We start from the raw sequence: 13,466 nt of genomic DNA on the forward strand, positions 1-13,466 counted from the left end.
ATGGGCTTCCACTTTATCAGAAGGCATTGCTGTTGCCAGGCCTTTGGGAAGAGGGGTCTCACCATGGAATACAGGAAGTTTTAGTGCACCCAAAATGCAGTTAAGTAATGCAATTACTTCAGCACTGAGAGCTTGCACCCTCTCTCCTTACACACCTCTCACACAGCCAAGCTGCAGCTGCCTGGTTTCTTCAAGAGTCTTTGACTCTAGCTGAGTTAGCAAATGTTGGCTGGCCGTTGTCTCACTGTCTCCTTCTTGCTGTGTCCCTCCCCAAGCAGACACATCTCCATCAGAAGCTGCCAGCCTCAGCAGCTCCAGCAGCCTTGGGGTGAGCACGCTGTGTGCCATCTGCGGGGACCGCGCCACCGGCAAGCACTACGGGGCTTCCAGCTGCGATGGCTGCAAAGGCTTCTTCAGGAGGAGCGTCAGGAAGAACCACATGTACTCCTGCAGGTGAGGACAGAGGGAACAGAGACCCGTGGCTCAGACAGCACAGCCCCTCACAGCTCAGTGGCAAAGCCCTCAAAGTGCAGCAGCACTGCCCTGCATCCTCCTCCACTCTCCCTGAGCTCAGCCCGCAGCTGGAAGGGGTCAGTGACTGCCCTGACTTTGGGACTGATCACTGGGGAAAGACCCTGGGAGGTCTTGCCCCATACTTTAGGGGTCAAATGGGTATGGCCAACCATGGATGTGGCCAGCAAGCAGCAAGGTGCCAGGGGAGAAGCCCCATCTCAGGGACTTAGCAGCTCACTGCTCAGTGCAGCCCATGGCTCTCCTGTGCCGTCAGCAGCTGTGACCTGCTCACTGCTGGCTTTGAGCAACTCACATGTAGAGAGTCACAAAGGAAACGGAAGAATCCTCAGTTCACAGTGCCTAAATCCCCTGGGCTTTTTGAGTCAGTTACTCCTGATGGCCTGAGAGCTGCGTGGAGAGCATGAAGAGCAACATGACTCTAAAACCTGAGTGACAGAAGGAAGCCCCAGGTTTATGAGTGCCTGTGAAGCACATCATCATTTGTACCCCAGGGTTATTTAAGGTGGCTGCCCAGGGAGCCCCCTCCCCACAACTCCATCAGAAAAGCCAAGGTGTTCAGTTCCTTGAAAGCTGAGGCTTTTATAAGCACTACAGGAATATTTTAAGAGCTGCTTTCAGGCATGCATTTGGGCAAATCATAGCTTGGGGGCTTTGAAAAGCAGAGTAGAAGGAAGCCCTTTCAAAAGCTAGAGAATTCAGCATGGCTGGGAGCCCTTCTCCAGCTCTGTACTCCTTTGTCTTTACTCTGCAAACTGGATCAATCTGCTGTAAATTAGAGCAAATTTGCAAGTGAAATTCATGCTGCAAATGGCCACCAGGCTCATGAGTCACACACATGGGGGATCAGTTTTCCCCACTATGCACAGGGGATTTGGTGACACAAGCCTGGAGGGAAGGAGCTGATTTCTTCCCAAGTCCTCTCTGAAGTGCAAGTGGCAGCAGAGCAGTTTGCAGAGCAGCAATGCTGCCCAGAGCTCAGAAACAACCTCTGAGAATCCCAGACACAGCTCTGGAGAGATACAGGGACTTAACCTCACAAATGGGCTACTACAGCCTTCCACCTCTTTTTAAAATTTGCAATAAAGGTATTCTTCCTTCCCTTCTACTGGGATCTAAGTTACAACAGCAGCTTCCAAGTTGGTTTTGACCCTCCTAGATCACACTTTTAACTTCCCTGGGATTTGTTAGTTCCCTATAGACATCCTATCCCTAATGGTTACTGAGTAGTCTGAGCTCCTGCATGTGACTCAGTTCTAGTCTGTCCTTATTGACCATCCAGAGTCAGAGGGGAGAGCTGAGATTTTGATGCAAAAAAGAAACCACTAAAGCTAAAGCAAGAGTTGAAGAATCACAGACTGGGGCTCCTTTCTCAGGGTGAGCCTCAGGGAACCTTCTCTGAGCATGTCTTGGAGCCTGGGGCTCTGTCTTGTCCTGCCTTTAGGCTCAGTCCTGCTGCTCCTCACACCTTTCTTCCTTCCTTCCATCCTTCCTTGCCAGGTTTAACAGGCAGTGTGTGGTAGACAAAGACAAAAGGAACCAGTGCCGGTACTGCAGGCTGAAGAAGTGCTTCCGAGCAGGAATGAAGAAGGAAGGTGGGTGCCTCTGCCTTCCCCCAGCAGCAGTCCCTCACCCCTGGGTATGTTTGGGGAAGCCTTTGCAGCCAAGGCTGGTCCCTGCCAGGTGCACACTTCACCCACCTCAGCCCTGTGTTCCCTGCACTGCGCTCTCTGGGCACAGATCCTGACCCCCACCACAGGGGGATTTAGGGAGGGTCCATGCCTGTGTCTCAGAACTGCCCATGTTCATGCACACAAATCACACCCAGGGCTCTCCAGCTCACACTGACACACACAGCACTGGGCTCCCACACTGCCAGTCCACTGGAGGGGTTTGGGAACGCCTCTGCACATCACTGAGGAGCAGAAACTTCAAAGAAGGCCTGGGAATTTGGAAATACTTTGGTAAAACTGCTCCAAGTGCTGTTATCCCAGAATGATCACAAAACCCACAGCTGGCCAGCAAAAGTCACACTGACATTTTGCACCTTTTATTCCTGATAGATATATGGGTTCTTGCTGACCCTCCTCAGAGAGGCAGTGAGTTTAGTTTTGTTTCAGCCACAGCAGAAAGGATCCAGAGTAAAGTGGAGCATTTTTGCTATTTAACTGTATGAAAACATAGAGATACCCCTACATGGCCCTTGCTCACCTCCTCAGCTCCCCTCCCTCCCTGTCTCTGCAGCCCTTACAGGTCCCCATGTCAGGATTCTCCCCTTGTTTAGCCCTGTTTTGAGAAGGGACAGGAGACCCTGGTGGTGACCCAGGTGCTCCTGTTATTGGAGGGACAAACTGCCAGGGCAGAGGCATCCCACAGAGCTCACCCCACTCATGTCTGCAAAGGGACAACTGGGAGGCATTCAGCCCTGTTATTCCATGCAAGCAAATTAAACCCCATGCTCCTCCCAGTTCACACTGGCTCAAGGAGAAACTTTGGAGTAAAAGGGTCCTTGAAGACAGGGAAGTACCAGGGTTATGCTGGTGGCTGCAGAAAGACCTCTGAGCAGGAACATTTATTCCCTGTAAAAAGGGATGAGGTATCACAAGCAACTTTTCTTAACTTTTCCTGAAGAATATAGGAATCCTCCTCTCCATGCAGCTCATCCCCTGCCCAGAGCTGTGCTGTTGTCTGTTAATATTCAATAGAAGTTACATTAGGTGCATGACCAGCTAATACTGAGCAAACATTTGGAAAACATCATGGCATGACTGAACTCGGGGGCCTGCTACTGATAACAAGCAGCATAACCTTGAGAGCTCCTATTTACAGCCGCTGACTGCAGGGCTTTTCTCCTGGCCCAGCCTCATTATTGCTTTTTATCAGCTGGATTTATACATGGAGAATGTATCAATCCACAGAGCCACCAGCCCAAGGCAGGGACTGTGCTGTTTCCCCTGCCATGGATCAATAGCTTATTTGAGCAGATGGCTCTGAGTGGCGTGGCCAGGGTGAGTTACAGCCAGCCCAGGCCTCGTGACAGACAGAGCAGGCAAATCCTCCCCCTCCAAGCCCTCAAGACTAGACCAAACAGGGAGGCACACTGGGGTCAAGCCAGTCCTGGGATGCTTTTACAATAAGGTATGAGAGAGCTCTTTTGCTCCGGATGGATCAGCAGGAGCAGTTCTGCACTTCCTTCCTTATTGTAGTTGAGACAGAAGTTTTCTAACTACACCCACCCAGTGCAAGAGCTTTTCTGAATGGAGCTCACAGGAGTCATGTGGGCAAGGAAACCTTGCAGATACTCCTCCATTTCACACGTCAGCTTTGGGCTGCATACATGAGCGTGGCCACCATTTCAAACCCCATATCATGAAATCAAAAAACTCAGATCCTTTGCCAGGAAATTTTCCCCTCTGAACTCTACAGGTGTATGGGTTCTGAATCAACCCCATCCCTGGAAAGTCTAAAGAAGCAAATAAGAAATCAGATCCACCAGATGCAGTCAGCTCTCACTGGCATCCACCCCAAACCAGACACCGCTGCACCTCCACCCTGCCTGGCAGGGAAGCTGGGAAACTGCAGCTAAGGAAGGGGAATGCCAGAAGTCTGTGCTAGTTTTCAGTGTGCATTGCCATGAACCACCTGCAGCTCAGCCAAAACCCTCTCTTGCAGCTGTACAGAATGAACGGGACCGAATCAGCACCCGCAGATCAAGTTACGAGGACAGCAGCCTGCCCTCCATCAATGCCCTCCTGCATGCAGAAGCCCTGGCACAGCAGGTACCTCTTCTTCCTTCTTCACCAAATACAAAAGCATCAGCCACTACCTGGCGTGTAGAGCCAGCTGAGTATTTAATAGCCAAGTCTTCAAATTATCCCCTCTTTTCTAAGTGCCTTATCGGCCAACTCAACACTGATTTTTCAAAAAGCATTTGTTACCTGAAACCATCCCTTTGAATCTCCTTAGTCCAGAGCTCAGTTGTAACAATATGCAGTGATTTGTTCTGCTTTAATGGGACACAGGAAGGCTGGAGAGCCTGATGGAAGAAAGTAGGGTAGAATCATTGCAATCCAAAGAGCTGTGTCTGCCTAAGCCCACGAGGGGCTGGCCTTGCATGAGCAGCCTCCCTTCCCCATGAGCTGTTAGGAACTTTGGATTCCTGCACAGTTTCATGAGGAATCAGTTTCCTGCTTGTTTTATGCACATACCTTTTCCAGTGCTTGCCTGAAATTCCCTGTTTCCACTCACATACTGCCAAGATTAGTTTCCTAGAGTGTTCACATTGAAAAGATGACTCTGATTTAACAGGCTGGATACTGCAAATGGTGTACACAGCTCTGGGAAGACACAGGATGGGATGGGCACACACAGCCTGCAGGGAGGGTTTGTCTGTGAGAACAAGTGATGAGGATGGTGCTGTGCTGGAGGCAGGAGCTGCCACTCTTCATGGAGCTGGAGAGAACAGAACTCTGTGTCCTGGGGAAGATGAGCAGGGGGCTGAGTTGGCAGTCCATGCTGCTTCAAGGGTCACACTGCCCTGAAGGCTGCCCTGGGAGATGCTCCAGGACAGGACGTGCTGTGCTCTGGGCTCCACATGAGGCTCAGGCTGTAAGGTCCACTTCCACAAGGAGGGGATATGCCAGAATGGCCAAGGGCCAATCCTGTACACAAAAGGCACATCCAATCTCATCTCACATCTCACCTTGTCCTATGCAGGCCCTAATACATTTATATACCCTATAAAAATAAGATTGATGCTGCTCCTAGAGGTGTGAGATAATGGGGTCTACAGCCACCAAATCTACAAGGGAAGGACATTTCTGGGGCTGAGTCCTGCAGTGCCATCACACATAAGCAGGGTCTGCTGACAAAAACCATGGACACATCCAGGGGAGCTCCGGCTCTCCCACAGAGCACAGAGAGATTCATTAAACAAGGCAGGCTCCAGCACGGTAATTGGTAACTTTTATGTGCCTGGCTAATTAGAACAAGATACTGCTGAGGAGCTGCTTTCTCCAAGATCTAGGGTCACTCACCCAGAGTTCTTTATTTATTTGCTAAGCCTTCCGGGCCCTCTGATTAGGGTAATACATGGTGAGATTTTTACAATCTTATTTATTCAATAATAGCTGGTGAGCTGGAAAGCCTCCAGGTAATGCAACCTGAAAAAAAAAAAAATGCAGGTGGCATTTGAATTTCATTTCCTTGGGGAGGCCAGCAGGGTCCGAGCTGAAAATGCTGGCAGGAACAGGACAGGAAGAGCTGATGTTGTACAAGAGCACAGAGGGCAGGCAGAGGGCAGTGATGGGGTTGAGTTAATTGCTTACAGAAGCATGAGGATAAAGTAGTGACTAAGGGCAAATTTTTAGATGACCTGGTGAGCAGCTATGCATGAGAACCAGGCAGGAGGTTGGGTGCCTGGTTTGGGGAAGATGTCCCGTCCAGCTCTGTGTGAGAGTACTTGCAGAGTTGTCAGGGTTGTCCTTTGCAAATGAAATGGCAGTCCCACATAATTTGCCATGTAACAAATGTCACCCGTGCTGTGGACATGTTTGAACTTGCCCAGTTTTGCCAAAAGGACCTAAAAGCCCACAGGAGGTGGGAGACTGTTATCTTTAAAGTCTGTCCTTAGCTATTCAGAGTGGGTGATGTCAAATGTTAATGACCTGATGCTCACAGAAAGCAATGCCAGACCTAGAAAGCTGTGGCCTGGTGAGCTCCTGATGACTCAGGAGAGGAGCAGAGCCTGCTCTCCTCCTGTGGAAAGCAGACATGGCAGCGCTGGCCAAGCCCTGCCTCTGGAGCAGGCTGGAAGGGGGAGCAGCTCTCTGCACTCTGATGGGACCAAGTAGCTTGTGCAGCAGCATTGGCTGAATGTGTCTTTCTACTGGTGAGGCTGACTGCCACACAAGCCCCTCTGCTCCTTCCTGGATCTTCACTGAGCACACTTGTTCAGTGGGAGGGAGATCCTGGCTTTAGGAATGTTTCCTCTGGGCTTTCCTGTCTATTCAAGGCTTTACAGTTTACCAAGATGATCCACAGCCTCTGCTCTGCAGAGTTTCGTGTTCACAGATCCCCAAGCTGACCTGAGTTTAAATGAGTCTTGTTGGGTCACCTGTTCTGGGAGCTGGGTGTGTGCAACAGAAAAATGTAATTATAATTTCTGGAGTCTGCATCAACACAACCCATGGGCTGGGGATTTTCCTCTCTGTGGCTCCCCTGTGGCACTGAAAGCTGAAGGATCTCTTCTCTCCTTCCAGATGTCATCCCCTGTTCCTGTGCTCAATGGAGACATCCGAGGGAAGAAGATTGCCAATATTTCTGACGTGTGTGAGTCCATGAAGCAGCAGCTGCTGGTGCTGGTGGAGTGGGCCAAGTACATCCCCCCCTTCTGTGAGCTGCCCCTGGATGACCAGGCAAGTCCCCCCATCCACCCCACCTTGCCCTGCCCTGGTAAAGGCAGCAGGGAGCCAAAGCCAGCTGAGACCTTCAGAGAAAATGCTCATTGTGCACTCTGTTATCCTGACTGCTGCAGCTGATTGGGAACAGCATCCATACAATGCCAGCCTGGGCCAGGCATCCATACAATGCCAGCACAGGCCACTTGCATGTGCCTCTAATCAGCCCATGAGCACAGCCAGATAACACTGAGCTTGAATTAGGTCATTATCAGATGAGCATTTCGGGGTCAGCCAGTCATTTATTAATTATGGTTTGCACAGCACTTTGAAAACCTGAAGTGCTTGACAAATGCTTGGGGTAATCAGAATTAGCAGGAGAGATTTCTGGCCTAAGGTCTGCCCAAAATTTAAAATCTGCCTGTCTCTTGCTGCTTCCTGCCTAGGGGTATGTTCGTATCCATGCTCCCAGCATGGAATTTTGAAGCTATGCACTAGTTTGCTCCCAAGGCAGTGGAAAATCTTTTTTCCAGGATTAAAAAGCAAGGATATATTTGCATTTAACAGAAATTACTAATATGGCATTTGTGGGTTCCCTAATGAAGATAAGCACAGTGGGTTTGGTGTCCTCTGTAGAACTGCACTGCAGGATCCCAGGCAGCCTCAAAGAGGTACAAGGAGAGGCCTCCCGTGGATGTCTGAACTTCAGAGGTCTGCAATAGGTGTTGAAAGACATGATGTGTGCCCAGCCTTGAGCAGCACATGTGGCTGGGATAGCACTTCTGGCAGGGCCAGCACAGGTGCTGTCACAGGCAGGAAGGTATTTTCAGTCTGTCCAGTGTACAGTCACAACCCAGCATGTGTTCTCTTCAGCTAGGACCAGTCTCCAGCCCTATTGACCTAGAGGTAATTTTTATATAATGAAGAAAAAGGATATCCAGTTGAGAGTATACAGCTGATCAAAACCCCCTAAATCCTAAATCTGAGCTCTTTAGTAACCAGCCAGCAGCACCCAGAGCTCTGGGGAATTCAGTGGTCTTAAAATGGGAGCACGTTTCTTTCTTTTCTATTGTGTGCAAGTGCTAAATTGGTTAAAATTATAAGAAATCTGTTAAACTGCTAAGAAAAGTACAATCCATAATTTATGGAAACCACAATGGACTCCAAATGCCATTTACACACCATATACAAATAAATAGGCTGCAGCCCAGCACAGACCTGGGGCAGCTCTGCACAACCCATCACATCCTTGTGTCATTTGGAACAGAGGTCCTAAACCTGGCCAATAACTCTGCAAACTACAGCAACTTCCACATGAGCTCATTTCACAGTTGTGGGGCTGCAAAATTCCTCAAAGGAGAAAACGGAGCCTAAAGATGGCACAGTTTGAACCCTGCCTTCCCACAAGGGAGAGGCTGCTCCATGAAACAGATCTCCTTTGTAGAAAAGATCATACCCAACCCCTCATTCTCCTTCTGCACCAAAATGTCAAAACTACCATGTTTGGTGGTGCAAAGACATTTCATCTCCAAGTTCAGGTTCTGCTTTGTTGTGTTACAACTGTATATTTATTCCAGTTCAGAATGGAATTATGTATCTCAGGTTCATCACTGCAAAAACAAATATCAAATGAGATGTTTGGCCTTCTTGAAGTAATTCACTTTAACTCTGCTCAAACAAGGAAATTCTATAGACACAAAAAAAGGTGGCTACAAACTGAACCTTCTTGAATTTGCAATAGGCAGGAAATTTTTAGGTGAGAGCTTCACTGTCCCCTGGGACTGGCAGTTTGTTCCTTGTCATAGCTTTGTCAGGTAGGAAAGCTCAGTTTTGTGCAGCTCTGGTAATTCCAACAGCTCAGCTAACATATCCACCCATGTTTGGACAGCGATAGAGAGAGGCTAGATTTTGGCATCTAGATAAAGATTTCCCAGTATCATGTGTGCACAGTCTTTTTGCAAGGATCTCTATTTATTTTGCATAACCTTTTTTACCATCTGGGGTGAAAAAAAAACCAAACCAAAAACCCCTCTCCTAGACATCAGCATCTTTCCTAACCAGACCTCTCTTCTCTATACATTCTCCTTGCATTCCTGGTAGGGTAAGACTTCTCTTGGCTTTGACAGATGCTGAGGGTAACACACTGGAAAAGTGGACCATTCCCATCAGGACATACTTTTCAGTGTTTCTCTATTAATGTTTAATGATTGTTTTCTCCAGCAGAAGGTCCTGGCTGGACATTAAGAAGTCTCTGTGTCAGGATGTCCAATTGTTAACTTCTCTTTCTGCCTAAATCTCTGAAATTTTTAACTGAAGGAGGGCAAAAGATTCAGAACATTCTCAGGAGCCACTGGAGGGTGTAAAGTGAAACACTTCAATCATTAACATCAGAGGAGAAAAACATCCCTTTGGCTTCCCTGTCCCCAGTTCCTGTGGCTGTGCAGGGGATGAATGGCCAGGGGGTGACCCCACTGGCCAGCTGGACATGTGTCCCCATGGGTGTGATTGCAGTGGGAGGTGGGCACAGCCCAGAGGGACAGCAATGTCCAACAGCAGGGACTGTACTTCTCCTCACTTCCCAGGATAGAGTCTGGTCTCTGGTTCTGCACTAGGCAGGAGTTGTCTGCAAACAGCCCACACTGGTGGGAAGTTCTGGGACAGTCCAGCGTGGTCCTGCTCATGGCATGTGTCCTGAATATGGGATATTTCAGGTGCTGTCTGCTACCTGCTGGTTCTGCTGGATTTATAACTGGTTTAGCACAGAGCATTATTTAATCTCTTTCTCTGCCTGTAATGGAAGAGGGGCCCTCACTCCCATCCTTGAGTGCAGTACAGGAATGCTGAGCTTTCCCTCTTGCTGACATGAAATCACAGCTTTGTCTCAGTCCCTGAATCACCTCAATAACTTTTCCCTGCCCTTGCAGGTAGCGCTGCTACGTGCACACGCAGGGGAGCATCTGTTACTGGGAGCTGCCAAGAGGTCCATGGTGTTCAAGGATGTCTTGCTACTAGGTAAAAATTGCACTTCTGCTCCCAGCCCACCTGCTTCTGTGACACTTCCTTGCTGGGGTGAAGGAGAGGGTGGTTCAGTGTTTGTGGACATCCTCTTTGCAGGGTGGTGGCTTGAGCTGTTCTGTATTTTAGCAAGCCCAGCACAGCTAGGCCTGGCTGACCTTGACATCAAGGCCACGAAGTGTGACAAAATTGGGGACTGTGTGAACATTCATGGTGCACCCTCAGGTTTCTGTAAGCAGGCTGTGGTGGGATGGGGAAAAAGTTCTCACTCCTTGGTCAGCTTTTCCTCACTTGCGTGGCTCCTGTGTAATGAGAAGCTGCTCTGGCAACGCAGATGAAAATTTCTGGTGTTCTGAGACAGGGTAGGGGCTGAAGGAGGAACTTCTTAACTCCTCCACCCCAAAATTATTTCAGCATTAGCCACCTGCATTTTGAACTCCTTGCCACCCCAGCTAAGTCTTGAGCAATCCTAAGGTGATGGTCACTGTGCTGCTTGTCTGCAGGCAATGATCACATCATCCCACGGAACTGCCCCGAGCTGGTGGAGGTGAACCGTGTGGCCATCCGCATCCTGGACGAGCTGGTCCTGCCCTTCCAGGAGCTGCAGATAGATGACAACGAATATGCCTGCCTGAAAGCCATCATCTTCTTTGACCCAGGTAAGCCCCAGCTTGGGGAGGGTTACCATCAGAGCAGCCTAGTCTGGATTTGCTGACTAACACCAGTCCTAAATGGTGGAAAAGATGCCTGGTCTCCTATCTAGGCCAAACTATTCTTAGAGAGGGAGGAGAGAAGTCACTCTTGAGAAAAATTGTCCATTGCTGTTATAGTAGCTTTTTTGAGCTGGGTCTATAAGCTTTTGGAGGGCTATAACACACTTAAGATAGCTCAGCTATTTTTGGAAGCATAAAAATCAGCAAGATGGCTTCTGTTGCAGTGTTAAAAACAAAAAGGTTTAATAAAAGGCAAAATAACAAACAGAGAAAAACTGAGTCAAGTGTAGGAAGTCCTTCCTCTTAGTAAAACACCTTACAAAAGCAATTTGTTTCTTTGTTCCCTTCCTCTTAGTAAAACACCTTACAAAAGTGATTAATTTCTTTGTTCGCTTTTTCTTCTAGTAAATTGCCTAAGCAAGACTTTTTGGCTTCTGTCAATTAGCTATCCTTAAGTTTGAGGTGAAGTCTTCTAAGCCTATGAAGTAGCTTTTCCCCTAATTAAAGAGAGAAACTTCTAAGCTTCTTCCCTTTTTAAGGAGACAAAAAATAGTTTTGTCACTCTGTCAACAAAGAGCACACTCCTATACATCGCAGCAGACGATGGGGAGTCTGAGGCAGCTCCCCTCAGGCTGTGCCCAGCTGTCTCTGACAGGCAGCAGCCTGGAGAGCTGGCTGTGTGGGTCCTTGCAGATGCCAAGGGGCTGAGTGACCCGTCCAAGATCAAGCGGATGCGGTACCAGGTGCAGGTGAGCCTGGAGGATTACATCAACGACCGGCAGTACGACTCGCGGGGCCGCTTCGGGGAGCTGCTGCTGCTGCTGCCCGTGCTGCAGAGCATCACCTGGCAGATGATAGAGCAGATCCAGTTTGTCAAGCTCTTTGGCATGGCTAAGATTGACAACCTGCTGCAGGAGATGCTGCTGGGAGGTGAGTACTTGAGGGTCTGCCAAGAGGTGTCTCCGCATTCCCTGATTGTTGTCCCCTTGAGACCCTCCTTAGTCACTGCTCCCTATCTAGCAAACTTAGAGACAACCAGTCTGCAGGACTCATGCAAAATCATCTCCCCTGTCCTTGACAGGGGTAACCAAGGGTCCTTGACTTCTTGTCACCTAAAGAGATGCATCAGCTGTGCCTCTGTTTACAGAGAGGCATCCCCAGCCCTCTGCGCACAGAATATCCTAGATTTTCTAGTGGGAGCATCCAATGGGACAAAATTAAATGAAAAGTTCCCACTGTGCTATTCTGCACGTGGAGGTGTGACTAAAGAATATAATCCTGTATAAGAGGCCATGCAGGCAGCAGGCAGGGGTTAGTTAGTCCAAGGCATGCATGGAGGAAAAAGGGAAAGGTGTGCTCCAGGTGCACAAGGGGATGGTGCACAAAGCCTTGGACATTTGGGTGCAGTGGGTCTGCCCATCTGAACTCTCCTTCTGCCATTGTGGCAATTAATGTCTCCTGCCTGTTCTTAGGCTCATCAAGTGAAACGCCGCACACCCACCACCACCTGCACCCTCACCTGATCCAGGAGAACCTGGGAACAAACGTCATCGTGGCCAACACAATGCCTCCTCAGATGCACAACGGGCAGATGTGTGAGTATATCCAGAGAGATAGAGAGCTCTAGGGAGAAACCAGGAGCTTTCCAGTGTGCCTGTGGAGATAGTTTCTACCTTGCATGGAAATCTGCAAGCAAGACAAAGTCTCTGGTAATGAGCCTGTGAGAAATTCCTATGCAGAAAGGAGGGAAAGACAAACAGAGAGGTGGATTAGATTAGATTAGGCCAGACTAACAGATTCAACAAGATACTCGACTGACTGCAACTTTTACACAGCCCTTAAGGGATGAATGATCCTATCCAGAGCTTAGTGAAATCAGTGGAAAGGCTCCCCTTCCCTTGAGTGGTTCAGACACACTTGAGTTTGTCCTCTGCAAAAACACAGGAGGATCTGGCCCACCACATGGAGCCACCACTGAGGACCTTGTGCTGAGATGGGCTAGGCTGACCAAAAATGTGGTTAGTACAGGTCAAAATGTCAGCAGCTCCCCTTATTTGATGTTGGTTATTGTGGTTCTCCTGGGCCATCAAACCATGCCTGCATGTCTGGGCTGCCCTACAGCAAGCACACAGGCCCTTAAGAGCCTCTGCTGTGCTGACATCTGAACCCCGCAGGACTGAGGAGAGATCTCAGTGCTGTCAGGTTGGTGAGACCCTCTTTTAATTTGGTTTCTCTCTCTTCAGCTACTCCAGAAACTCCACAGCCTTCTCCACCCGCAGGCTCAGGGTCAGAGCAGTACAAGCTGCTGCCTGGAGCCATTGCAACCGTGGCCAAGCAGCCCACGTCCATCCCACAGCCTGCCATCACAAAACAGGAGGTCATCTAGCAGCCCCCACCCAGCCAGCCTCCTTCAGAACACCGTGTGGGAGAAAAGCCCAAACTGACTCTGCCACTGTGACAAGAGAAGCCATCCAGAGGTCCCTGGGCACGGACACACGGACTTGCTTTTTGGACTGACCACCACCAGACGGTGTCTTCCTGCAGCTACGGACAGCACGTGCCATGGGCAGCCCCAGAGTCCCAGAACTAAGGCTGAAGTCTTGCCAAAACCCTCAGTCCTTGTAAGGAGGGCCAGATTCCTGCCTCTCTCAGCAGGGAGGTGGCAGTGACTGGCTGGGGACAGGCTGCTGCCCCACTGCCACCTCAGCACTGGTTCAGCCACGGCAGACCCTGCGAACGAGAATTCCCTGTGCCGTGGGAGTGGAGGGCTTCCTTCCCACAGCCATGCCAGCCCCCATGACAGTCCCCA

The 13,466-nt window shown here is 49.5% G+C and overlaps 1 protein-coding gene across 4 annotated transcripts in view; it reads left to right on the plus strand.

Annotated features, from left to right (window-relative positions):
- HNF4A (hepatocyte nuclear factor 4 alpha) overlaps positions 1-13,203 on the plus strand; it is a gene marked incomplete at its 5' end in the record, with an annotated part of 32,457 nt that extends 19,254 nt beyond the window's left edge. For 2 of the 4 annotated variants that reach the window (XM_084217662.1, XM_084217661.1), the window contains 9 exons: positions 279-453; positions 2,032-2,126; positions 4,204-4,310; positions 6,792-6,947; positions 9,854-9,941; positions 10,448-10,603; positions 11,351-11,587; positions 12,130-12,252; positions 12,901-13,203. In XM_084217662.1, coding sequence (XP_084073788.1) covers positions 279-453; positions 2,032-2,126; positions 4,204-4,310; positions 6,792-6,947; positions 9,854-9,941; positions 10,448-10,603; positions 11,351-11,587; positions 12,130-12,252; positions 12,901-13,043 — 1,280 coding nt within the window. In that variant the 3' untranslated portion in view covers positions 13,044-13,203. Of the gene's footprint in view, positions 1-275; positions 454-2,031; positions 2,127-4,203; positions 4,311-6,791; positions 6,948-9,853; positions 9,942-10,447; positions 10,604-11,350; positions 11,588-12,129; positions 12,257-12,859 lie in introns of all 4 variants that reach the window. The other 2 variants (XM_084217660.1, XM_084217659.1) reach the window with 2 other exon arrangements.
- Positions 13,204-13,466: the final 263 nt, after the last annotated feature.

This window comes from Fringilla coelebs (genome assembly GCF_963513975.1).
Source record: "Fringilla coelebs genome assembly, chromosome: 18".
NCBI classification, from domain to species: Eukaryota; Metazoa; Chordata; class Aves; order Passeriformes; family Fringillidae; genus Fringilla; species Fringilla coelebs.